General features: G+C 41.0%; 1 protein-coding gene across 2 annotated transcripts in view; it reads left to right on the top strand.

Annotated features, from left to right (window-relative positions):
- DOCK1 (dedicator of cytokinesis 1) overlaps nucleotides 1–27,258 on the top strand; it is a 536,657-nt gene extending 509,399 nt beyond the window's left edge. For both annotated transcript variants that reach the window (XM_089669568.1, XM_089669578.1), the window contains exons 49-52: nucleotides 3,918–4,116; nucleotides 6,349–6,499; nucleotides 7,858–8,003; nucleotides 22,556–27,258. In XM_089669568.1, the coding sequence (XP_089525694.1) occupies nucleotides 3,918–4,116; nucleotides 6,349–6,499; nucleotides 7,858–8,003; nucleotides 22,556–22,648 (589 nt within the window). In that variant the 3' untranslated portion in view covers nucleotides 22,649–27,258. The remainder of the gene's footprint in view (nucleotides 1–3,917; nucleotides 4,117–6,348; nucleotides 6,500–7,857; nucleotides 8,004–22,555) is intronic.
- The last annotated feature ends 301 nt before the right edge of the window (nucleotides 27,259–27,559 follow it).

Below are 27,559 nucleotides of genomic sequence, written 5' to 3'. Positions count from 1 at the left end.
AGTTGGTTCTGGCCAGCTCAGTGGATTGCTTTAAAAAAAAGTCCTGGATTCTTTCTTGGATACACAGAATATAACTGGATACTAACATTTATAAATAAAGTTGATCCAGGGAATATCTGATCGCCTCTCGAGGGACCCGGAAGGAATTTTTTCCCTGCAGGAGCAAATTGGATCATGCTTTGCTGTATTTTTTTTTTGCCTTCCTCTGGATCAACTGTGGGTATAGGATTATAATTTTTTTTTTTTTTTTAATGGTTAAACTGGATGGACTTTTGTCTTTTTTCAACCAGACTAACTATGTTACTATGTTGCATAACCCACCCTTGGTATTTAAAGTAGGATTCCCATAGCAACCTGATGGTGTAGTGTTCACTAGTATGTGTGTATGCATGTGAGATAGGTCTCTTAGATTGTAAGCTCTTTGAGGACAGGGACAGATGTAAATGTACAATATGTAAAGCGTTGTCAGCACTAAAATATATCTTATATATCATATATAAAGCCTTGTAATAAACAATAAATAAAATGAGAGGTTCTCATGGCACTGAGAAGCAGGCATGTTGCTTTGTGGACAGTGATGGACACAAGGACTAGCCCCACCCCTGAAGGACTTCCGTTCTTTATTAAGTACTAATATATAATTTTTTGATGATTTTTGCTCTGCTTTGTTCTGTGTGGCTGATTTTTCCTTTTTTGCGTTACTGTAGTTCCCTGATTACTAAACAAACAAAAACAAAACAGAAAAAAGGATTTTAGAGCAGCTTGAAAAGGATTGCTTATTCTTTGACTGCAGTGCCTTTGTAGACTCACAGATGCCTATTGACATTTCAGGAGGTCAAATATTTACCCCATCTGTTTCTTGCAGCTCTGCAGGCACAATCACACGCCGAGCTGTGACCCAACCATGATACAGTTCATTTAAGTTAAAAGGCGGATTTTTTCCCTACCCCTTTGCATATCTCAAATGTTTAGTTTGCCTCTCGGAATTCCTAATATTGGATTTCGTCTGCTTGGCAACTCTCCCGGTTCTCGTCAATTTCAGTGAACTCAGCAGAAGAGGTTTCAGAATTGACAATGGCGTCTTACCAAATGGCTTCAAAATACTCATGTTTTCTATGCGTGCAACCCTGGCTGTATCCCTTCCATTACTTCAAATGAGCCAAAAGAGGCTTCTTTATTTTAAAATAAACGCCTTGCGGAACGCAGAGCTATTATGTAGCTGCATGATGGTAGAGTAACTGTAAATCAGCCACGGCTCCTTTGTTCGGTAACAGTGAAAGCTCTAAGGAGTCGTGTTCCCATCACCTTCATTAGGAAAGGTGTACAAATCCACAGGCTCATTAGAGCATTTTAAATAAAGACGTGTTTTAAAATTACAAACACGTTCAGTTTTGGGGCCTGTTCACACCTGCATATGTCAGCAGGCTAAAACATTTCTTTGTACTGCTGTCAACAATGAGTTATCAATGCAGGCTGTTTAAATTACTGAGTTATATTTGAGTGTGCAAAAAAAATCATTTTTCTACATTAAGCACATTAAAGTAATGTAAATAATGTCATTAAAAAAAAAACATTTATTTTATTCATTGATTTTTTTTTTCCAGTTTTTGAGTAGTAACAAAACTGAGTGAAAATAATCAAGTAAAAGCATGACAAGGAGTTATAATATATGCAAACTACAGATGAGTTATGCTTTGATTAGACATGCATGCAAGTATACCTTACATAAAGAATCATTTCCATACTCAGAGTATTCAGTGGTACAGAATTTCTGATATGTCTTATGTTTCGGCAGAAGGGCACAAACGAAGCATCTTTAAAAAAAACAAAACTGGGGAGAGTGGAAATAGAAAAGGGAGGAAGAGGAGAGAGGCATAGCAGGGTAAGGGGGGGGGGGTAATGCCTAAGGAGTCTAGAGGTGTCACAAAAACCTCAAAAAGGTATGTTTATTAACAGTAGAAGTTCAGCAGATGCTGGTCACAATTTACTGGTAGTAAGTGGGAACTAGACATTTATCTCAACCCTTTTTTTTCATCTATTTTTACATATCAGTGCTGCTGATTTCCCGCAGCTTCTTTGCAGTCACTTCCTATTCACTTCCACTCAGGCGTCAGGTGTATAGCATTCGTCATGCGTGTTTTATGATGGTGATAATAGTGCCTGCCTGTTTAAATGGCCACTTGTAGTCTATATTGAAGGCTCAGGTGGCAACACAGGACGACAACCTTCATGGCAGGATCATTATTTTATGTATTCTATATTAAAACTGCAGATGTAAGCCTACTGAAATTGTCATGTGAAACTATATTCACATTGTAAGGCTTATTTTAGTGATTAAGTTTACATATACTTGTGTTGTACATAAACTTGTATTGTATATTGATGATTTTTTTTCTCTTGCTTTGAGTGAAAATCTGGGCAAATGGGTAAATATCCATACTTTTTTTACAATTTTTTTTCTTATTATCTTTACTGTTTTGCCTACCAAAGAATTTGTCGTTGTGTTCAGCCTGCCTTGTGATCCAGGAACCAGTGTCGCAGATCACTCTGCTACTTCCTGGCGATGATGTAGAATAAGGAGGAAAGTCACTCCCACCCCCCATGCCATGGTGTTTTGTAGAGTTCTGCCACTGAAAACGCAGACCTGCAGCAGAATCTTCTCTGACACCATCAGGAGCACTGCTGTCTCTGCCAGGGTTTTGCAGCTGGCTCCCAATTTTGAGCATGTGCCATGACATCAGGAGGCCAGAAAGCGGAAGTGATGCTTGACTAATAGCGCACTCTGTTCTGAAAGGTATGGCAAGGGAGGGAGTGTGATAGCTAAAGCTATGTCACAGGACATGTAACTCCATGTGGCTTAGCTTTGCCCTCTCCCGGGACATGCTGCAAGGTAAATAGGAAATGCAGTCATGTGACCAAAGTAGAACATTTAAAAGAAAAAAAATCACATTAATGGCTGTTGGTGTACCTTACCTATAGAGGGGGGGCAGGCTACAGGACTTTAATAACACTTTATAAGTCCTTTGTGCTTACCTTTAGTCACATTCACATGACACTCCAGCTCAAACCTTCCCCTCTTCTGTTTACCTCCTGCATGGTTATTCCTGCAGGAGACTGTCATTGCCTGCATGAGTTAGACATTTCCTATTGGATGGACAGCAGCAGGGTCCTCTCAGGACTAAGAAGACTGGTCTCAGGTGGCCTTTGCAGCACTGGATTAGTAGTCCGCCACCCGGACGGGCTACTTAGGTGAGTATAGCTGGCTTCACAAGGTAAGGACCAACCTGGAGTGGAGCTTTAATTCAAAATGTCAACCAGTAAATCATGTGGCTGTCACTCTATACATAAGGCATATGTTTCAACAAAATGTTAATACAAAGAAGATTTATGATTTTGACCCTATATGATTGCTGTCGCAATGTAGCATTAGAATTTAGTTTAAAAGGAACAAATCTGTGGACTGTGTATGTTGTGCTGAGGATGTTGGGATGTAAACTCCATTTGCACAAGGACTGATGTAATTTAATGTTCTCTGCTAAGAGCTGCAGAGTATGTTGGCCTTATATAAATGGATGTAATACATAAATGAAATAAAAGCCAAGAGAAAACTCTTGTGTAATTGACATTGTAGGCCGAGCTGTAATGTTTGGTCATTACTTAGCTCGGTATCTGCGACTAAGCCAGCATGCTTGCTGTACTGCAGCCAATAGCTTTTCCTATTGTGATAGTTAAGATAAGTGTGCATACATAAGTGTATTAGTTCGTGTGTGAAGCCACATAAATGTATGAAAAGATAAAGCAGAGCTCGCCATCTCTAAAGCAAACATGACACCGTGGAGATTAACGCAGCCCAGAATCCTCCGGCCGTGTAAACTGAATCAGCATCTAATTGATTCTTTCCAACATTCTGTTTGCAGTTTTGTGCTTGAACCTCTCTTGCCAAAGAAGATGCATTCTCGCTCCCAAGATAAATTGGACAGAGATGATCTTGATAAGGAGAAAAAAGAGAAAAAGAAGGAGAAGAGGAACAGCAAGCACCAAGAGATATTCGATAAAGAGTTTAAAGCAACTGACATTCCACCCCAGCAGTCTGAGGCTGTTATACTTTCAGAGACTGTAAGTCAAGTCACGCGTTCTCTTTGTTATGGAGCAGTTAATACACAACTGCATATTGGTTAGATCTGAAGGTCTGCATACACAGCTCACATTTTGGCCGATTCCTGCTGAATCTGCCAAAATTTGAGCTGTAGGTGGACCTGTCAGCACCACTAGATTGAGCAAAACTCCATTTAAAATGATCTGAGCCAGGTGGAAAATTGTCAGCCGAGCAGTGACTGCATCTGATAGGATACAATCACTCTTCAGATGTTCAGGCAGCCAGTGGTGCTGCAGTTACCTGAATATATCATCCAGCAATGAAGATTCCTTTAGCCATGCTGTTTAGCATGGTTGATTTATATTTTTCAGCCTGAATGAGGGAAATCTAAGCAGGCATGGTTAGCCTACTGGACACAGCACTGTGTGTAAGGATTAATAACATTTGATGCTTAATTATGTACAGGCGTACCTCCATTGACGTAATTTTCGGTTTTACGAATGAAAATCCATTGAAAATAATGCCTCAGTTTACAAATTTTTTTCGCATTACGAAGTAAGTTTCCCCAGGATGCATTGCGCCTGGGGGGTTTATAGCGCCAGCCCCTTGCCTTTAAAGTGCACTTTATAAAGAGTTTTTTCTGACCTCCGGAATGGATTAATTGGTTTTCAGTGCATTTATGAATTAACTTTTAATCATGTCCCTGTACAGTATATATGCATTTAAAGTGCACTTTATAAAGAGTTTTGAACAGATAAAATTTTTTTTTTTTTTTTTTACTTTTTTCTGACCTCCGGAACGGATTAATTGGTTTTCAATGCATTCCTGTGGGAAACCACATTTCGGTTTACAAATTTTTCGCAATGCGAAACGTCCAGGAGAAGCATTACATTCGTAAACCGAGGTACGCCTGTATATCCCGACTCAGAATGTGCAAGCCTATTTGGAAGACTTGAATTTGTCAGCAGTGATATCCAAATCGCAGCGAATCACAGTGATGCCCAAATCACAGCTGATGAAGCCCAAACTGACAACAGAATTGTCCATTGTTTGGGCAGTTTACTTGCTGCATGTCATTTTTGTATATAGCAGGCCATACATGAATTCTTTTTTTTTTTTTGTTCAACCAGCAGGTTGAATGAAAAAAAAATAAACCAATTCCCCCATCCACACTCGTTGGATGGGGGAATCACTCCTACTGAGCTCCCTGCCAACAGAATACAATGTTCAGTGTTGCTGGTTAAGCCTGCAGCACTGATCGTTTGGGAAAAACCCAACAGGCTGTTTGTACATAAGTTGATTGATAGATCGACTTGTGTACAACCAACTACCCCATACATGGATCGAAATGTGGCTGTGTCTGCTGAACTGGATGAATTTCGATCCATATATGACCAGCTTAACACAATAGGCAGAGCACAGGGAGAAATGCCCAGGATTTCAACACTCTCAAAGCAATAATAGTTAGTAAAAACTTAACTGAAAGAATACAGTTGTAAGTCTACAGTGTTTGTAAAGACAAAGCTTGAAATGGCAAGAGCGCCAGTCACGAGGTGATAGGTGGGGAGGAGATGGGAGGTCAAGTGTTGTATCAAGTGCAAATCTGTTGTCATTTTCATCTATTAACGGATAAGTTCCCCTCTTTTAAAAAATATAATAAATGCACATTTTTTTGCAAGTAAAATGTGCATTTACTATTTTTTTTTTCTTTTTTTGTAAGAGCCTGAAAAGCATTGCACTCATGATCAGCAGACCGGGGATCAGGGAGTGGCTGCAGGAGGGAGAACATGTTACCTGCTGCATGCTAAAAAAAACGGATGGAATATGTAACATTTTCCTAAAGGAGAACTTATCCTTTACACCACATTCAGATTTGTGTAACTTGTCATGTGACTTTGGACATCAAAGTTGCATGACAATTCATACCTATGTTTTCCAATGATAACCATTCATGTGACTTAAAGTCTCAGCGACTTCATAGTTGTTCATACACTACTTTGTTTCGACTTTCATGCAACTTGAGGGCCATAAACTTCAATGTTAACCCTCAAAAGCTGCATGAAAGTCGTACCTGAATGTTTTACATGCAACTGTGGCACAGCAGTGGGTCTGACTTTGCAGAGGGACAAGTCACATCCATCCAAAGTTGCGTCAGAGTTGCACTCCATAATTGCACAAATGTGAATGGAGCCTTCATGTAATTAATCAGGCCCTTCCAAATCTATTGATCCCATTATGTCTTTCTGTTCTAGATAAGCCCACTAAGGCCTCAGAGACCAAGGAGTCAAGTTCTGAATACTGTTACTGGTGACAGGCGCTTCTCTGTATCCCCAAGCCAGCCTTCAACACAGCAACCACCACCTGTCACCCCCAGAGCCAGGCTCACATTTACTCCATCGCTAGGTAAGTTATTACATCCCACCTATCTTTCATGTCTTCTCTATAACTCAACACATCTTTTAGTTCCTTCTGTCAGATTTTTATATTTGGTTATTTTATTATTATGATTGATCGTTTGGATAAGAGCAAAGAGATGTATCCTGTAGCAACTATTCACAATTTCTCTTTTACTGTCCTAATTTCTGATTGGTTGATATGGGTTACTGCACTTTGATTCATCATTGCTGTTTGCATTATGTTACTGAAACAGAATGGATCTTCCAGTGCATTTGACCAGATCAGGTGCATTTCTCTCTGTCTCTCTTTAATTCATACATTAGAGAGGGAGAGAGATATGCGTCTCATACGTGTTAATTTTTGTGACATGACAGTACAATAGTAAAACATGGGATCATATGTAAGGAATTGGATGCTGGAACATATTTTAGGGAATTCAATCGGTTTGCTGTGTGTGTTGCTTTTGTACAGTCCCTCATTACAACTATAACCTTCCAACCTCTTGGAAAGTTCTATCCAGCAATGAATTCTGCTGTTAAGTGTTCCTGAAAATTCATCTGTTCAGAGAAGCTTTACTGGTACCCCTCATATAAAGCATGCCTCTGTCTGTGTCCATTGACAACTCCAAGCACTCATGGGTCCACCAGTCCTTCCCAGCACTACCATCATCCTTGTCACACCCCTATTCTCTTCAATAGACTGTGAAAGCAAGATGTTATTTACTTACTGTATATTTCTCCTGTACTGCGATGACTATGGAGCACATAGGTAAGGTGTCATTACTACCTTCCTTCAGCAAGATTGTCAGAGCTACACCTGCCCCTGTGTATGTGGTGTATGTATCTGGAGAGGGTGAGGCTTCACTGAACAGGGTTTTCTGCATGGCATGTGATGTGATCTGTGCTGTGCCCTATAGTGAAATAGGTATGTGATATGCACAGATGAAGTTACCACATTTCTGGAGCCCTGTCTTATGTGTTGGAAAGCACGGTGCTTTTATGTTTACAAAGTAGAGCATTACATTGGGTGCTGTATAAGGGTGGTAATAATAATAGTATACCCAGAGGGGTTTATATGATCAAAATATGACTGTTGGGAAAGTACAGCCATTTTCACCCAGAGTTGTGGTGATCTCGAATAGAATGTTACATATGATGGGACTACAATTAGAAAAGAGAACGATTGTGTGGGAAGTCTGTGGAATATGTCTGGGACATCCAACACAAGTATAGATCTCTGTGAAGAATGGTAATACAAATTTTATGTAACAAAAAGCTGTGACTGTGTTCATTGTTTGTGTGTAATGTGTATATTGCAGCACACAGTGTCATACCATTTTCCATGTAATCAATTGTTTTTTCTAGGTGTGGAACAAAATGGTGTCCCGACTGCTGAACCAATGGATATCCCTCCTCCACTACCACTTAAAGGAAGTACAGCAGATTATGGCAATGTCACGGATTACCAGGAATTCATTCAGCCTGCTACAGTGCCACCTGCACCCCAGAGGGTACGTTTACATCATACAACCAGCCTCACACATGTAGTTGGGCTCCAGGATTATGAATTTGGTTTCATGTGTTAATTGTGAGCTAAAAACAATGTTTGTGAACTAAATTTTGTGGCGTAATAAGGGAAGGTAAAGTGCTGGGGCACATAACAGCTCATAACACCTAATCCGTTTCCAGCACAGACCAGTCAGTGCAATGAAAGATGGATGCTGATTGGTCGCTATAGATTACTGCACTGCTTTATCCAGAATGCCTTTAAGCTACATTTGAATGGGTGTTTAGCCACATTGAGAATCCTAGCAGCAAGAATATACTGATTCCTGCAGCTGGGATTGACACCTGTGCGTGGATAACTGTGGACACCAAGCCTATATAGCTCAATGACAGGCTGTTGGTGACAGCCAGCAATTACCTGCAGTGATTGTGGCTGGATGCTTACAAATTGCATCCAGCCATGATGAACACAATTAATCTCTGGTTGTGTCACAGTCATGAACAGCTGCGGCTGTCGACAGCCTGTCATTGCCCTGTGTGGGTTCAGTAGCCACAGCTATCTGCACACAGTCGTGAATCCTAGCTGCAGGAATCGGTAGCTTCTTGCTGCTGGGATTCACAGTGTAGTTAACACCTGTGTGAATGTAGCCTGATACCACATAAAACAATCTGCTTTCCTTCCACTTATTCTCTGTAGATGTGTGTTGTGGTGCATTGCAGTGTAAAGTTCAGTGCAGCCCAATTCACATCTACAGTGCGATGCTGCACACCAATGTTCTTGTACACCGCAGTACACAAATATATAGGTTCTATGTGTTTCTCTGCACTGCACAAAATTGTACAGGATCTGTTTTCTTCTGCTCTGACAGGCCACTGTTTTATGGTGTGAATGGGCCCCTAGAGAATGGTAAGTGGAGGCCTATTTACCGTATACAAAACCGTAATTACAGAGAGCAGTGCAGACGCTGCCGTCCCCGTCTCCTGATGTGGCTGACAGGAAATCGGCCTGTGCACAGCACTTCAGAAAAGTCATAACACAATAATGTGGCCAGTTTTTAAATGCCAGCAGCTGAGTGCAAGACCGCCTTTCCATCATTGGCAACTTTCCCCTGAAAATAAACCAGCAACATTCACAGATTTGTGAGCTGACTTTGACTATGTGACTGACAAATGTATACTAAGGCCGCATGTAAATGGGACACTTCTGAATGATGGAAACTGACTGCTGGAAAATGCAGGTTAAAAAATGTCTTTTTAGCTGTGTTTTCATAACGCATTTATGCGTGTCTGCGTTTAGAAGCGTTTTTTAAAGATAAGCACAGGAGAACCTCCCAAATGCCCAGAATGTACAATTATTAACTATTTCAGACTGTTTCAGAGAAATACAGACAGTAGAAGCAGAGACAACAGTATATGTTGAGATTGGTTTAGGTGTGAGTTGCTCATTAACGTTTATTTTGTTTCCAAGGGTGGGAAAGGTGTCTGGTGGAGTGAGTCATTAAAGCCACCTGGCAGGGGGTCTTCATGAGGTGGGGGTCTTCGAGAGACGGGACGGGCGGGGTTTAGGGATCATGTGACCACCGTGACGCGTCATCACGGTGGTCACATGATCGGGAAAGGTCCCGATCGAAAGATCAGACCGGGACCTTTCCGTGAGTACCGGACATGTGTGCTGGGAGCGCGCAGGGTGTGCGCTCTCAGCACATATGTTTTTTGTTAATTGCATGCAAATGTGCAGCCTGCTCGGCGTCTAAGCCCAGACGCCGGGAGGCAGCGCATTTGTGTGCTGCTGGCGTGAAGAGGTTAACATATCTTTTGTTTCCAAGGGTGGGAGAGGTCTGAGGTGCGAATTGGTCATTACAATGTGTGAAAAGCTTGGTAGGAACATCCTGTGTTCAGTGTTTTTGTCCATTTAAGTACCTTGAAAACCGTTTGTATGCATTTTTCATGATGAACAGCATCGGGAACTGGAAGAGCTAAAAAAAATTTGCAAATGCTTATAACACAATTTGCCGCGTTTACAAGCGTTTTGCGTTTGAACCGCTGATAAAATCGACTGCTGAATGCAAGTTTTGTGCTTTAAAAAAAAAAAAAACGACTGTAAACTCAAACGCCTGTAAACGAAGACGTGTACATGGACACATAGGAAAACATTAGGGTGAGTTCAGGGGCTGCTGAAAAAAATGTTGAACAGCTCCTAAATGTGAGTTTATCAGCTGCAGTGTACATGAACCCTAACTCATATGCAAAATCTTGGTTAGTTGTAGCAGTGCCTGTGCCCAGATTACATCATAATTCAAAGGACATTTATAGACCCACCATCGAAACTGTGATATCACAGACCTCACATCTGCTGACTTGGATTTGCAAATTTGTAGTTAATCCTTCCCATGGTGTGAAATATCTCACATCGGTGTTCTTGTAGACAAGGTGGTGTTAGGTATTAGAGTGATATATAAAAGGATTCTTTGGCCTTATATTTAAAGCAGAAAGATAGGCAAGCAGCTAAATACACCATTTACCAGGTTAGTACCAGCCTGTATACCCCTTCATTACAAGGCCATTTTTTCAGTGCTGTGATAGAGTAGACAATCACTCAGTCCTGTAATAGTGCACCCAAATTAATTTTAAAAATACCCTGTTTCCTTTACTTTTGTTTTTATAACACATGTCAAATAAAAATGTCAGGGTAGTGTGAAAACCCACAAAATGAAATCTATTTCAGAATGTAAACACCCCAAGGAGGTGTTTGCCACTTTTTTTGTTAAATTATATTGAAAGGGTTAACACATACTGTACATATCATAATCAGGAGGAGGGGGCGGTGATGTGAAGATGTTAATATACTGGTCAGGATGGGATGAAGATAAGATGAACAACTCCCACATTTAGAGGGTGTGTGTATGTAAAAGGGTTAAAAGTAGGGTTGCACCGATACCGTTTTTTTTTTTTTTTTTTGCCAAGTGGAAATACCAATACTTGTACTCAAGTACTCGCTGATACCTTAGCAGTGCGATTTCAGCCCATACAAAATTAATGGGCTCAGATTGCACTTCAAATAATCGCATGCAATTTGAACAGGAATGCGGTGTAAATTGCAGTGTGAATTGAGCCATTCATTTTTTTGTGCTGCAGAAGAACCTCATAAAGTTCTGGAGAGGTGTAAAAAATGTCCTTCGTTACACAGTAGCCTTGTTTTCGCAGAGGCTCAGTCAGTGACAGGATGGATGATGTTGCCATTCCGTAGTTGCTGTACTTGGGATCAAATTTTGTGCCTTTGCCAGTGTATATAACTGTGTTCCAGATGTAGCCGATAGAGGATTAGCACAGCAGGTAGGATTTGACGCCAAATCGGGCTCTCTTGGACACGATATACTGTATCCAGCTGAGCCTTCCTTTGTAGGCCAGTAGACTTTCGTCTATGCTGATGTCTCTCTCTGGCATATAGCTCTGCTGGAAATTTCTTACAATTATTTGGGAGACTTCCCTTATTTTTTTTATCTTGGGAGCCGGATGAGTCGATTCATCAAAATCCTGATTATTTGCGAAGTGCAAAAATTTCATAATGAGGGAAAAGCTGTACTCTGACATGACGGTGCCAAAGAACGGTGTGGAGAGCATTTTGTTGGTGGTCCAGTACCACTTCTGCAGCGGTTTCCCCACCACTCCTTGCAGAATAATTAGACAGAGAAACAGCCAAATGTCCTCTTTGGTGACAGGTTCCCACTTTCTGCTTCGTGAAAACCGGCTGTGTGGAGCAGCTAGTTGTTGCGCTGCGTACCTATTTGTCTCCGTCACGATAATTTCAATAACCTCATCAGTCAGATCACTCACGTCAGTCTCAGATTCGCCACTGTCTTCACTTTCGGTGTGTGAAGACAAATCGCCACATGAGTCGCTATCACTCAATTCAAGTAGCTCCCCACTGTCGCTGTTCGCTAGCTCATCATAAACCGCTTTGGCGCTAGCGAGGTGCTTTTTGGAAGCCATGAGCGCAAAACCGTTTTTAGTCACAGAAACTGAAAAACTGCACTATGAAAATATTTGAGGTAAAGTTACAATGTATGCACTAGAGTAACACTTTATTTTGACACTGATCTATTTTTATAACTCCCACTTCCCGCAAGCCCCGCCCCCCCGACGGCACAGCACGGCAGACTCCCGCTGATCACACTGATCAGAGTGAGATAGCAGGGAAGCAGGGAAGGAGACTGGGGATGGATGGAGGGGATGGCTGCTGGCAGCGCAGGACCCGGGACACAGATCGGCACCAAGTACTTAGTTTGCTGTGAGCCCGAGTCTGGTTCGGGGTTACCCCTTTTGACAGCTAGATTTAACCCCGAGCCAGACTCTGGAAAACCGCTAGGGAGGTTAAGGGCCTCAAGAAATGAGAGTAAGTACATCAGGATTGATCGATTTCAAATATATATACCAGAGCTTGTAGACACTATAACTTTCACACAAACCAATTAATATACACTTCTTGGGATTATTTTTTTCACTAAAGACATGTAGCAGAATACATTTTGGCTTAAATTTTTGAAGAAACTTGATTTTATTGGTTATGTTTTATAACAGAAAGTAGAAAATATCTTTTTGTTTTTTTAAGAAAATGTTTGGTCTTTTTTTGTTTATACAGCAAAAAAATAAAAGAAAACCCAGTGGTAATCAAATACTACCAAAAGAAATCTCTGTTTGTATGCAAATGAAATGTAGAAAAAAAATTTCAGAGTTGCATAACCGCGAAATAGCCAGTTAAAGTAGCGCAGTGTTGAATAGTAAAACAATGGCCTGATCATGAAGAGGGTAAAACCTTCAGAGGTCAAGTGGTTTTAAATATATGTCCAACTACCCATAGTTTACCAACATATGAAATATGGTAGTAAGGTGGGTGAAGTACACTGTCACAGCAGAATGATGTTGGCTATCATTGCTGATCTCTCCTCTTCAGAGTATTCGGTTCCTGGCTGCCCCAAACCTAAATAAATTTGAAGAACTTTAAGTATGAAGTTGAGGAATTCTGAAATTCTTTTATTGCATGCTTATTTCACTCAAAGGTATTAAAGCCAGGCAACTAACTTTTTTTTTTATCAGGAGAGCAACGACGACAGCCCTCATGCGTCTGTCATGACAGGTGTACTTTAAATACTTCTGTCAGAGGTTTTGTTGTGTAACCAGCAGTTGTATCACTAGAATACTCATCTGTTTTGTGTCCACTCGCTCCAACATACAGAATTGAAGCCCTGTTCAAGGGGGACTGCTGGAGCCCCTAAAAGGCGATGGAGACTTTACTTCAGAATATGAACTAATAAAAATTTTAAATGGATTCTTCAGTTGCTAGGCTTCTTTCACATTTGCGATACTGTTTCCTGCAATCCACAGTGTATCACTTTTCAGAGAATAGTAGAGGAGTGGCAACTGACAAGCATTCAAGACTGCCTCCTCCTGGATGCATGATTTGTTTTATTCTTTACATTGCGTGATCATGCTGCAACTGCAAGCCCAGCAAGTTCTCAGTTGTGGGGTGTCCCTATTAACAACTTGCCTTTCAGAGGATTTACCCCCCTTCCTGACCAGGCCATTTTTTGCGATACTGCGCTGCGTTACTTTAGCTGCTAATTTTGTGGTCATGCAACGCTGCACCAAAATGAAATTTATGTTCTTTCCCCACAAAATGAGTTTTTCTCCATGGTATTTGATCACTTGTGCGGTTTTTTATTTTTTTGTGCTATAAACAAAAATAGACTGCCAATTTAGAAAAAAAAAAAATATTTTTGACTTTTTGCTATTAAACATATCCAGTGAAAAAAATAAAAACAAATTTTGGCAGAAATTTAGGCCAAAATGTATTCTGCTCCATGGCTCCGCTAAAAGAAATCCCAATATGTGTAAATTAATTGGTTTACGTGAAAGTTATAGCATCTACAAATGGTGGTATATATAATGGAATTTCTTCTTCCTCTTTTTTTTTTTTTTTTTAATACTAGTAATGGCGGGGATCAGTGGCTTATAGTGGGACTGCGGCGGGCATTCTGGGGTGGGGGGGAACTGACCATCTGCCACTGACATCCCCAATGACACTAATACAGTGATCAGTGCTAATAAAAAGCACAGACACTGTACTAATAACACTGGGCAGGAAGGGGTTAACATCGGGGGTGATCAAAGGGTTAACTGTGTGCTGTGTGTCACATTTTGTGCTGTGTGTGTGGTTTACTATGTAAGCATGCTGCTTTGTATTGCTCTGCTATGCAGAGCAATACAAAGCAGCAATGTTGGTGCTGACAGGGGAGAGATCTGTTTTGTTTACATACAGACGTCTCTCCTGTCAGTGTACCTCAGCGATCGCTGGATGCTGGTGGGGAATCTCCAGCCGGGACATGGTGATCGACAGTGATAGCTGCCAATGGCGGTGCGGGTAGGGTGGTGTGCGCCCCCTACCTGGAAATGCAAAATTACTTTTTTCTACGTGATTTTACATAGCCCTGCCGCCCTGTAGCAGTAGTTCTGCTATAGGGTGGTCGTGAAGCCATTAAACCCAGTGGGTGAGTTTGACAGGCAATGCCACTTGTGAAACTCTGCACCCTGCGTTAAAAATACTGCAGCTGCAAAGCATTGTGGCATATGTGTCCAGCCTTGTCTGACTGTATTTACTATGACTCAGGGGGGTGGTAAAACTGTAGTTCAGTCGCCTTTTTCTTTTTTCTTTTACCAGCTGCTTGTCCAAAAGAACATTTAGAGTACCACACTCTTCTCTTTATTTTGCTTTGGACTTTTTCTAGGCCCCCACCCTAGGGTATCTAGTGTTGTGAGAGCAGCCCCACCACAGCTAGTCAGCTGTACACATTGAATCGGATCTGTTTGATCACAGAAGACCCAGCACATCACACTTGCACACACTAGATAATACAGTAGCAGGCTTCTCTATTCTATGTGTGAGCTGCATTCATTGATTGTATTTAGGGATCTATAACCTCTCATTTTATTACTGGATCTTGCTCTGTAATTGGGCTGGAGCTCTGTGTGATAATTCCATATCATGCAGAATTTTCAGGGAAGCTGCAGTGAAAGTGTTGCACACAGGCCTTGTACTTAGAGCTTGTATGTCCATTTTACTCGACGCAAGCATCAGACTACTAGAGGGAGGCGGGCAGGACAGATTGTTGCTGTGCTGCAGATGTGCCTTTTACATAAGGTTCCCATCTCCCCCGAGGTGTGTGCGAGTCAGTGAATCTGCTTAGAACAGGCTCTAATGTGAACTGGCAGACTCACCACATCTGAGAAGGGAAAGGGCTTCTGGAAGAAACAAGACACCAAATATGCATCTACTGGGAGGGCAATGCAGAGGCTGCAACTTGTCAAAACTTTCCGAACTTCCTCAAAAGTCAGTGAATGTAAAATGACACGTCTTTACTTATTGACCAGTCTGCGACATCCTGACTTAAAGGATCACTAGACCCCCCCTCCCCTCAGAAAAGGCAAGACTGTGACTATGGAGGACTTGTCATTAGCCAGAGCTATTTGCATGTCCACATTAGACATATTAATGCAGCATTATAATAGTAAAACGCGCCACAAGAATATTAATTACACAAGCGAAAGTGCAGCTCTCAGTCCAATACCCCCCTGGGTAAAAAGTCATTGTTATGCCAACAGAAGCACACCACTTCGTACTCCAATCCTCTTATATTCCCATCGTGATCTCCTTTTATCAGAATGTGTTGTATGTCATACAAATCTCTTTCTCCTGTGATCTTCCAATGTGCTGATCCAAAGCTCCAATATAAAAGGAAACTAATATAGTGTGGTATTTCTTATACTCAGGAATTGCATATGCAACACTGTGCAATAAAAGTGCAACAAACAAAATGAGTGCCACTCCTCCCCTAAATACTCTTACCCTCTACAGGTGAAAAATGTGCATTTCACTGTTAACCGTGAACCAAATCCACACCACGTGTAACCGTTCTTTGTCCACCACCAGTGTGTCAAGGTACATTGAATGTGTTCGATCCCTTCCCCTTCAGTCCTGCACCTTACCCTGCATATCTTGTAAATAGCCTTTACACAGTCAAATGTTAACGTGCCCAATCGCCTCCTCACTTCTTCACAAATTCTCAGTGACCATGTAAAATAAACACACTCCCAAAGTGCAACATTGCCTAAAATCCAGTTTAATATTATCAAAATTGCACTTACATGTGTTTGGAATACAAGCAGCTTGATTTTCCCAATACTCAAAATGGCCGCTGTAGCACTTCTGGTTCCGCCGTCACATCCCACTGACGTGTTTCGTCATTAGATCGATTTCCTCACAGGCAATGAGGCATACAACACAATCGGATAAAAGGAGAATATACGAGAATTGGAGTACAAAGTGCGCGTCTGTTGGCATTACACATATTAATTCAGCAGTCATTTTGTTATTTAAGATACACATGGGGTTCATATTACCACACATACATGGTTTTCATTTGACACTGAGGCTCCATGCACACTGTAAGCTCCTAAGAGCTGACATTAGCATTTTTTTTTCTGCTCCTAGAAGCTCAATAGTGTTATCCTATGTATTAAAATTTTTTGAGCTTCAGCGTCTAGGAGCAGAAAAAAAAAGTTTTTCCAGCAGATAAAATGCTCCTAACAGTTTTTTTTTTTCCTCTACATATACTGAACAAACATCAATAAAACACATGCTCCTGAACACTACTAAAACTCTGTTACCAGCATTTTTTCCAATGTGTGCATAGAGCCTTATTGTCAAGTGTTATTTCTACACATTTTACAGGTAAAAGGTAATGGATTTTCTAGTTTAACAAGTGATCACTTTAAATCAAGCATTATGCTGAGTATATTTCTGATACAAAGTGCCCTAAAGTTATTTCCAAATAAAACAGACGTTTACATTTTTCTAACACTGCATGAAAAGATCTAAATAAATAATGACAACAATTGGATTATTTTCTCCATACTTACCTGTAAAATCCATTTCTTGGAGTACATCATGGGACACAGAGGTCCCTCCCCTCTTTCTAGAAATTAATTGCTTGCTACAAAAACTGAAGTACTTCCTGTGTAGGAGGGGTTATATAATGGAGGACTTTCTCTCTGATTGGTTGGCCAGTGTTCATTCACCTATAGGTGGCATATAACCCACACAGTCATGAATAGCCTGCACTGTGTCCCCTGATATACAACAAAGAAAAACATTTTATATGAACACTATTTTGTTTTGATAAATTAGAAGACTAGTGTGATTATGTAGTGCAACTTGGATGTGATTTTCATGCCTCTGTGTTTTTGTCCTAAGATGAGCATATTGGCTGTGAGAGGGGAAGAACACTAAAATCGCATCAAATTTCATGTACATGTGTTTTTGGTGCATTTCCACTGAAGGCTATGGGCCCAAAATCACACTGGAATTTCACCAAAGTGGTACTAGACCCTTTTCCAGTGTCATACTTTGCTGCATTGATGTGAACCATTGAAAACAAAATGTGATTCCCATTGTCATGCGAATCAAGTCAAATCTGAAATCTCACTAGTGTGAATCCAGAAAAGGCAGGGGGAGGACAGAGTTAATTGGGAATAGTTAAAGACAATCAGGGGATACCATGAAGGTAAAGTGACCTGTTGCATCTAATATGGAAGTGGAACTATGGGCAAACTTAAAAATGACAGTGGGTGCTTACAATGATCAGCTTTTATCCATACAGGAAAAGCCTTTATCCCCCCCTCCCCAAAAGAGTTGCTGTAACTGCTTAAAAGGTGTTAGCTGGAGTTAGACTTAATTCTATCTAACACTACCCTCTTGATGGATTGTCAATGCTATTGTTGAATAGAGGTTATACTGCTCCTCCATAGATAGATATATCAATAAAATATGAATTGTAAACCAGGCAGGAACACAACTTCTGTTATATATAAAACCTGCCCTAACTTCTACAGGGGCTTCTGAGCAGAGGAAGTAGAATTCATCTATCCCCTTTTTCATGACATTGCGACTCTCTCTCTCTCTTCTCTCTGCTATTACCACCTTTAAGGTAGGGAAGCAGAGAGGAAATCCAGTTAGCTGCTTTCATTTGTATTTCATGCACTGGTCACTGCAATGGGAAGTGTAGACTAGCATCTCCACTCCTCATCACAGCTACGTAAACCACTGTACAGTGGAGATAAGCCGCAATAGTCACTAGCGCAGCTCATCTCAGTTTTCAAAGGAGAGATAAATAATAAATATTTTTATAATTTTGAATCTTTTGGAAGGGTTATGTTCCCTATTTCAGAAAATTTCTTCTCGCTTCCTACAACGGCGACCACTGTCTGTGGGGTAGGAAGTGAGGAAATCATTGAAGGTGATGTAGGTAGTAGTAAAACCCTTCCCCACTCTATTAGAAAAGGAAAACTTTTTTTTTGTTGTATATTTCTCCCCAAAGAGAGCTTTCTGTGTGGGTGACCACCCTGGAACAGGAAGAAAACTGAAACATTACAGAGGTTCTAAGTCTTTTCCACTTGATCAAAGGTTAAAAAAAAAATCTGCACTTCTACACTTAACTGGTCTCTTTCATGTATAGTTCAATAACATTATAAAAGACTACAGCCCCCCTTGAGTAGGAAATGTGGCCTTACCTGCCTGTTCTGTATTAGCAAATATTAGCCATCTGGACACACAACCCACCTCCCCCATCAGTCGACCTAGCACAGACTAGACCGTTCTTAATTCTTTGAAAAAAAAAAAGTAACATTTATCTGTACAGTCTGGCAGCACACTGTTGGCCTATATCAGGGATACATGTTTTTTGGAAAGAATTGGGAGCAAATGAGAAATGTCTGGAAGTGGGGGGGGAGCATCCTGTAAAACATACTATGTAGCATCAGTATACCCCCTGCCCCATATGGTGGTCATGATTACCAGAACCTGGCTGTCTGTGGTGGTACAGTGACCAGATTGTTGCAATCTTTAGGTAGTCTTAGATTAAACAGTGCCAAAAATGTCACCAGTCTTCTCATAAATGATACCCATGTTGAAATAAATATCTTTGCTGCCCTTACCAACCCCCTTCTGACAAAGACTAGCTTTCTGGTTGTCATACTGATCCCAGTATCCTTACTACTATATCATTGTTACCGAATAAGTTTGGAAATTGGGTTTATTGGCTTCACCTATTACATGTTTACTCTGAGAGCACTGCAGCAAGAGAGCCAGGCAACTAACATTTGTAGGAGGCCAGCAATGACTGGATACCAGTTTACTAGTCTAACTGGTAGAATGTGATTTTATTGTTTCATGTTTTTTGGCCAGTTGTCCCCTGTAACAACTATGATGAGCTTGCCTCATGTTATCTGTTGGATCTTTAGGTTACTATACAGAATGCAGCAGGAAACGTGAGACTAAAAAAGTAACTCCAGAGATATATGGATGCTTAATGTCACCCACTGTCTAAGGATGGGTGAATGATCAGTTTTGGGTGTACTTACCTTTTAAGGTGACCATCAGCATAGTAGGCATTGAACATTTACTGAAGCTCATTGTTTGGTACCAATATGTTCTTTCTGATTTTTAGTAATCAGATCTGCACTTCTTGGACGGTTGTCTCTGATTGTTCCTGCACGTTGTGCAAGGCTTCCCATGCAGCTGTCTGAGCCCTGGATGCTTTCAGTAAGGAAGGGGGGTTCATCCTGAGCGCTGTACAGAGAAAACCCCTAACACAACTGGAAATGTTAGGGGTGGCTTAGTGGTGCAGATCTGACTACTGAAACATGACACAACATATTGACATCACCCAAGGAGCTTCAGTAGGTGCTCAGTGCCTCCTGATTAGCTGGGTTTGTATATTGTGGTAACAGGGTCCCTTTAATAACTGTGTGTTTGCAGATGGAGGACTTGCAGAGCTGGTTATAGGATTTCTATGAAGAAGATGGTCAGAACAGACCAGTTCCCATGAAGACATGTCTATAGGGGATCCTCCACAATACTTCTTTCACATAAACAGATGTGATGGAAACATGTGGATGAAAGCTGCTATCGCCTTATTCTGTCTTTCTTCATGTTTTATTCATTGGCAGTAACACTGGATGTGAAACACTGTACCAGTAAAGGTCTTTTTACTGCACTTATTGATTTCTTCCAGGAGTTAATACCAGGGAGTATTTTCTTTCTGTAAAGAACTGCTTAATAATAATATAAATTGCTGGATCTTTACTAGTACAAGCTGAATCCAATCCATCCAATCCTGCCAGTCACGATTCTGGCTCATGTTTTAATAACACTACATGGCATCCATTCTTCACATCACACCCACTATGTCTTCAGAGGTAGTAATAAGGACCCATTCACATGGACATTCCATCAGTCTGTTTCTGACCCGTGATTACATGGACCAAAAGCAGACTGCAATCTATGCCTTTGGGCAGCCGGATCCAAGGTGGTAAGTGTCTGTTTACATCCAAGCCCATTCAGGTTTGCCAGACCGAGCTCAATAAGTTTGTGCCGAGGTCCATGTATGCCGACCTCCCCAGACCCACATTCGTTTGCATGGTTATCACATTATGGGGGTTGATTTACTAAAACTGGTTTCTATGCAGAGCTGCATCAGATTTTGCACTTTCCAATCAGCTTCCAGTTTTATTGCCAAAACGTAACTGAACAAGCTGAGGTTAGAAGGTGATTGGCTACCATGCACAGCTGCACCAGATTCTGAGTGCTCCAGTTTTAGTAACTCTCCCTCCATATGTGTCATCAATTTCTATTCTGATCCCCAAGTACAGGATCAGTCAGTGGATTACCTTTCTAATACAGAATGGAGGCGTCCATGTGACAAGAGCTTACCTCAAGCTTTGGTGGTAAAAATGTAAGTAATTAGACTGTCAGGTAAGTTCAACCAAAGATAACTTCTCATATGTTACTAGATTGTAAGCTCTGACGAGCAGGGCCCTCTGTTTCATCTTGTACCAAATTGTATTGTAACTGTAATGTCTTCCTTCATGTTGTACAGCGCTGCGCGAACTGTTGGCGCTATATAAATCCTGTATAATAATAATGTTACACAAAAGCAAGCACACAAGATGGTTCACATCTGTGCATTGGGATGCTCTGAAATGCACATGCGTCGGGGTGCCACTCAATATAAATGGCACTGCAACATGGATAGTGTGCATTACCTAGAACACAGGAGAAGGATCTATCCCTTTCCCGTTCTGTCCAAAACAAAGTCTTTCAGAGGAGTTGCAATTATAAGCTCATTTAGGCTGCTTTCACGCTGATGCGTCAATTTTGCTGCATTTTTACTTTTACATTTCCCTTTAAATCCTATGGCATTCTTCACACCACTGTTCTGTTGGTATGGTGCATTTTAAAAAGTCCTGCGTGTGCTTTTCAAAACCCCACCAAAAACACAGCTCTCCACTGAAATGAAAGGCATAACGTGTAAAAAAACAAAATGACGGTTGCATCTTTAGTGTGTTTTTTTAGTCACATGTCTATGTTTCACAGGTGCTTGGTGGGCGTCAGGCACCCAGAAAATGCACTGGAAACTCATCAGAAACACATATGGAGCAGTATGAAAGCACCCTAATGTGTGCTAATGTCACAATCACCCTGTGCCTATATTATAGTTTGTAATTTTATAGGACCATAGGCAGCTATATGTGCTTAATTTAGATGTGTGCTGTGTTTCTGCTTACAAAGACTGAGAATTACGTGTGGCTGAGATGTTATTTTACCAGCAGGTGATCGGGAAAGATGAGTAATTGTAATGAAATACAGATTGTCATTAGAGGGAGAATCCACACAACATACATACAGTAAAGGGAATATGATAGGGGAAGTTTCCTTCGCTCTCTGCTCTGTAAACTCAACAGAAAATGAAAGGATATCTTTCCAGTGTGGAGGAAATCCTCCTTAGACATTTGTCACAGGAGTAAGGCTCCCCATTAGAAGATTTCCCTCCTATTCCACTTCTGGTGGCAGCTCAATATATTAGAATTACCCTCGCTTTCATTCCCAGTGAAAATGGTGATCAGCGCAAATATGGTGAATCTCGCTAGTGGGGATACAGACAGCTGGCAGTGGTTCTACCCCCTCACCACTCTATCCAAGTCTGAGGGAAGAAATGTTTGGTGGCTGTTAGGCTTTAAGAGCCACTTCACACCAGAATGTGGTGCTGGACACTCATGCTCCGTGCGCATTTCCTAAACTGCATTTGCAATCTGCAGCTGGTGTCAATGCAATGCTAACAACACCTGAAATGCAGTGCATTTACTCTGCAGTTTGTAAATGAGTGCATGCCTAAATGGATGTCTAAACAAGGGAGGATTTTTACAGGTAAATAGCATGCCTTACTTTTTTTTTCTATGTGGGTTGAACTGGATGTCTAACTATGTAAATACAATGAATGCAGACGTAATCATATGGGGTGATGCTAATGGTTTGGGGCCAGGGTCTCTCCAAGGTAAAATATCACATGATATACTATGGCCTCACTAAGAACTTTCTACAGTTGGCCTGATCGCATCTTTCAGATGTTATTTCAATGATCTAATAATATACATTTATATATTTCAGCACTTACCACCTCCGCTGCCCACCAAAACACCACCGCCACCCCCTCCAAAGACGACAAGAAGGAATCCTTCCATGGAATCCGGCATCATGTAGTAAAGCACCCACCTTGTTCCAGATGTATGGCGCTGATTTTTCCTCATTTGGGACACAGTGTTTTAATTTTTCCTTTGTGCAATCATCCTATATACAAGAAAAGTCACTTAGATTTAACAAAATGTACTTTTATAAAAAGAAAAAGACTTTGTCAGCTACTGAAGTTGTGGATACTAATTTATGTAGTATAATACTAAGGGAGCAACTTACAAAGACGGCCAACCCAAATCGATAAAATGATGGTGGCATTGCTAAAATCTGTCACTTCCTGTTTCATGATCGTGTACAGAAGTTTGTATATATGACTTTTTTATTTTATGCGCTTTTAATTTTTTTTTTTTTTTAAATGATAGTTTTACTGTAATAGATCTTAATACCTACTTACACTCTTATGCATTTCCAGTCAGTGGCTCCTGCTGAAGGAATATAGATAGTTCAGCGGTGCTGTACCCGTGCCAACTGATACAAATATTATTTTGTCTTTTGTTGTCATGTGACTATTATGGCGCTATTTGCTGTATGTGTATCCTTTTGCAATTCCATTTTATAACCTTCCTGTAGATTTTGTTATATACATAACTGACTAAAACTATGAAAAGGCAATTAAAAAAAAGATTAAAAAGGAAACTTTTAAGTCACTGGAGTGAAGCTGATTGATATGGAGTACTTGGACACATGCTTAAAGACAATCTGTCATGAAGCAGAAGTGGAATTGGTAGGGACAGAAGCAGGCACACCCTTATTTATTACACAGGTGCTGCATTGCTTTGCAGTAGATGACTTTAAGGTCACTTTTACACCTGTCCTCTCTGGTGTGTTGCATGAATGTACATTATGTGGCACTTAATCCTGTGACTGGACAGTGAAAAGAGAAGCTGCAGACTGATGAGTCAATCTCTCTGTCACTCTGCTCTCTCCTATCAGCAGATTTCCTGTAAGAAGGGCCACAATTAAGCTGGCTATACATTATACAATTTTCTTATACAAATTCCTTTAGATTTTACCTTCAACTATGCCGTGCAAGGTCCTGCCTGAATGTACACAAATTGAAAAAGTTTAGATTTGGCCTCATATGGTTTTGGTAAATCTAAAGGAAAATTGTATAAGAAAATTGTAGAATCTATGGCCAGCCTTATAAATAGTGCCCCTCCACTCCATGCAGAAAAGGGACTTTAAATACCTTCTTTTGCATGCACAGTAATCCCACCAGCTATGACTTCCAGCAATTAAAGCTCCCCGAGCCTCATCAGTTCAACAGGAGGGGGGGCTAGTTCCTTATGTTGGGATCAGAGTAATCCTCCATGCTGCAGCTCCCCAGAATTAAATTAAAGTTCTGGTCTATTGATATAGAAGAAGAGGCCGGAATTTAATTTAATTGTAAGGAACCACTGCATGGAGGATTACTGCCCCTGTACCTGAAAATGAATCCCATCTCTGTACCTGGACCCTGCTGCTGAAGTGTGGGGTCCCTGGGGAACTATCCATCAGTGCCCATCACTGCAGCCTCATTAGCGCACATCAGTGAAGGAGAAAAATCACTTATTTACAAAATTTTATAACAAAAACGAAGAAAAAACATTTTTTTTTCAAAATTTTCAGTGGTTTTTGGTTAGGAAAAAAAACAAAAACACAGAGGTGATTAAATACCACCAAAATAAAGCTCTATCTGTCACAAAAAATAAAATGATAAAAATTTCATATGGGTACAGTGTTGCATGACTGCGCAATTGTCACTCAAAGTGCGACAGTGCTGAAAGCTGGAAATTGGCCTGGGCAGGAAGGGGGTATAAGTGCCCTGTAGGCTTGTGGTTAAAGTGATCATAAACTCTATTTAAATATTTTTATCCACAAGTAAGCTTACAATCAAGCTTGCCTGTTGGTAAAATACATATCTCCTAAACATGCACTGTTCTAGTGAGTAGCAGCCGGTGATGTCATAATTCTAGTGCGTAGCAGCCGGTGATGTCATCATTCTAGTGCGTAGCAGATGGTGACATCATGATTCTAGTGCGTAGCAGACGGTGACGTCACTGGCACATGTGCTCTGAAGGAGCGGCATACCTGTGCCATTGCTTCAGAGCTCCGTGCTGCAGCCATGACTCCCGCGCACATTAGCGAGAGTGACAGCCAGGAACCTGGAAGGAAGACAGGGTGAAGGTGGAAACCTCTGCAGTGGTGACAGCGCACCGCTGGAGGACTTGGTTTAAAGGTAAGTCTTTCATAATGTACTAGTGTGCGATGCATAATAGCACATTATGCCTTTTACCTTGCATGGGAAAATCTTTTCTTTTTTTCCAAGGTTTTGGTGTACTCTGCTTTAATCACTGGGAGCCACAGCCCTTGGAATTACTGAACATACACCCTAAGGTATTTAATGAGTCTCCTCTGTGTCTCTGGGCCTCCTGCTGAACTGATGGGGCCTAGGCCCAGTACAGGCCGAATTTACCCCTATCAAGTGGTCCTGCCTGTAAGCACATGAGCTCTGCAGAACAGCTGATTAGCTTCTTGTGCTGCTTCTCCCTCTCCCAGTCTGAGCTGTACCTGAGTCCAATACCAAATCAGGTTCAGGTACTTTGTATTTAAAAGAAAAAATACATTAAAGTGGCTGTAAACCTCAGATATGAAAAATGCACATCCTTCTATACTGTGTACTTGTCTTTCTCCAACGTTCTGAGTGTCATTTCTCTCTACTGCCTTGTTCTTCTGTTATCAGCATGAGTCACTTCTAGCAGCTTTTCTAAACACAAGAGTTAAAAGAGATGTTTGTTTTTTTCTGTAGGTGGATGCAGCATCAATCCGCTGCTGCAGCTGTCCCCCACCGACTCTCTGGGTGAGAACAAAGCGATCAGACACCACTGATCACTCAGTTCTCCCTGCTGCATTAAGCAGAGAACTGGAACTGTTAGAGACCGCTTTGTGCTCTGCCCTTCAGTGCTCACTGGAGTGCTAGGCTGGGGGGGGGGGGGGAGTGGCTGGCTCAGCCTCTCTGAGCGCCTTGCTTAGAGACTGAGCCAGGTGATGGTCCAGACATCTGGGTGGATCCAGACTTTAAAGTTGGTATCTTTCCCCAGCCTGGACCGACTGAGTGACATCAGCCAACAGTGGACTTCAGCCCGCTGAAAATGGGTCGTAGAAGTGCAGAACAAACTTCACTCATGTGACTCACAGGGAAAATACAGTCAGATTTGGCTGTACTTTTCCTCTAAAAGGGAAATAAGGAGGGAGCTGCGGCAGCGTCCTATTCACAGCTGAAGGGAGGGGGGGGTATCCCCTCCCTCCAATCAGGGCTCAGAGGTGTCAGCTCTGTGAAGACTTGATATCCCCCTCCCCTGCTCCAGGATCTAAGAACAAATCTTTTCCTCTGAGTTTTCAGATCGATCTACAGAAGAAATGGTTGCAGATAGACAGCTACAACACACGTTGGAAGATTTGGTTCATCTCTGTGAATCCCCTGAGGCCAGTCACTCCAGTGACTATATGTAAGGTTTACAACCACTTTAAGGCTGGATTTATATCTTGGCACTTTTAAGTATGTTTCTTTTGCCTGTTTCAATATATTTACACTGACTCAAACATGTTGATATGCATTGCTGTGTGTTTCAATGCAAATCAACGCATGTGACAATGTATGTGAACCCTCACTGACATGCCTCAGTGTTGTGACAAAGAGCTGCAGAATTAAGTATTAATACAAAAATATAAGCATGTTACAAAAATGTAGACATCCCCTAAAATATTTCTTTCCTGTAATTGGTGCAATAACTCAGAGTATGTACTCACCACAAATAGACTATACTTCCCTCAATGACTTCTCTTCTCAAGCTCTGTGGAAACACTGAAAAAGTTCCATGAAAATATTAAATAGGAATGCTTGCTTAATGCAGTGTACATACAGGATTCCTTCAATGGACGTTACAATGTACAGTTCTTAGTCACACTAGTAAATTATTCAATACAAGCTAGTAAATAGAGGACAGAACGTGAGAGAGGTAGGAATGCTGACAATGAGTATTAAAGGTGTAGTTCATCCTTAACCGAGATCCGAGTCCCTGGCTGTGCACACCTGCCCTTTCCTATTTTATACTATGGACATTATAACAGGAGGAGTTGGAATGCAGAGAGGTGGATGGGGAAAAAAGTTAGGAATTACATCAGCGTTCAGCTTCTTATATGTTTTGGTATAATATTGAAGACTTAAAATGTATTTCTTTTTTTTTTTTTACAAGTGCATAACTGGATTCATAATGAAATGGCACAACAGAAGCTATGCTTTGCCTTACCCACACAGTGAAAGGACGCAGTTCAATAAGAGATATGTGCTCCTCTTGGGTTTGCAAATTTTACTTTTAGCTACTAAGCTCTGTATACAAGTTTTCCATAGCAGGTGATAAGTGGACAAGCGAAAACTATGAAAAGGGGTCTAAAGCTTCATCTGCTAGCTAGACTGCATAACAACATTATGTAGAATGTTTCATTTATGTGACTAAAAAAATAATTTTAAATGTTTTTCAGTCCTGACTATAATAAAGAAAGCCACTATACATTTCCTTTCATGGCATTTTGCTGCCTGGAGTTGTTTCAAAGAAGAAATAAACTAAACAAAAAAATTACTAGATGGTACAGTTTGTTTTGTTTTTTTTTGGTAGAAGAGACTTTGTAGGTCTTTGACAAAACTTATCACCTGTCTGCTAGCAAACCTTATTAAATACATAGAAGCTGATCTCTCCTAAAAATGCTAGTTGCCTGGTTGTCTTGCCTAAACACTTTAGGTCATTATCTTCTCCAGGATGTACAGAGAAGACCTTCTGACCTACCTGATCTGCATAAATCTGTGACTCAATGTATTAAACCGCTGGGTCGGAATAATAGCCAGGAATCTAGCATTGTAGAAGGAGGTCAGTAATGGAAGCC

This window comes from Staurois parvus, unplaced genomic scaffold (assembly GCF_062004578.1).
Source record: "Staurois parvus isolate SC_StPar_1 unplaced genomic scaffold, SC_StPar_1.0 ptg000009l, whole genome shotgun sequence".
NCBI lineage: Eukaryota > Metazoa > Chordata > Amphibia > Anura > Ranidae > Staurois > Staurois parvus.
This window is presented reverse-complemented; position numbering and strand designations above follow the sequence as displayed.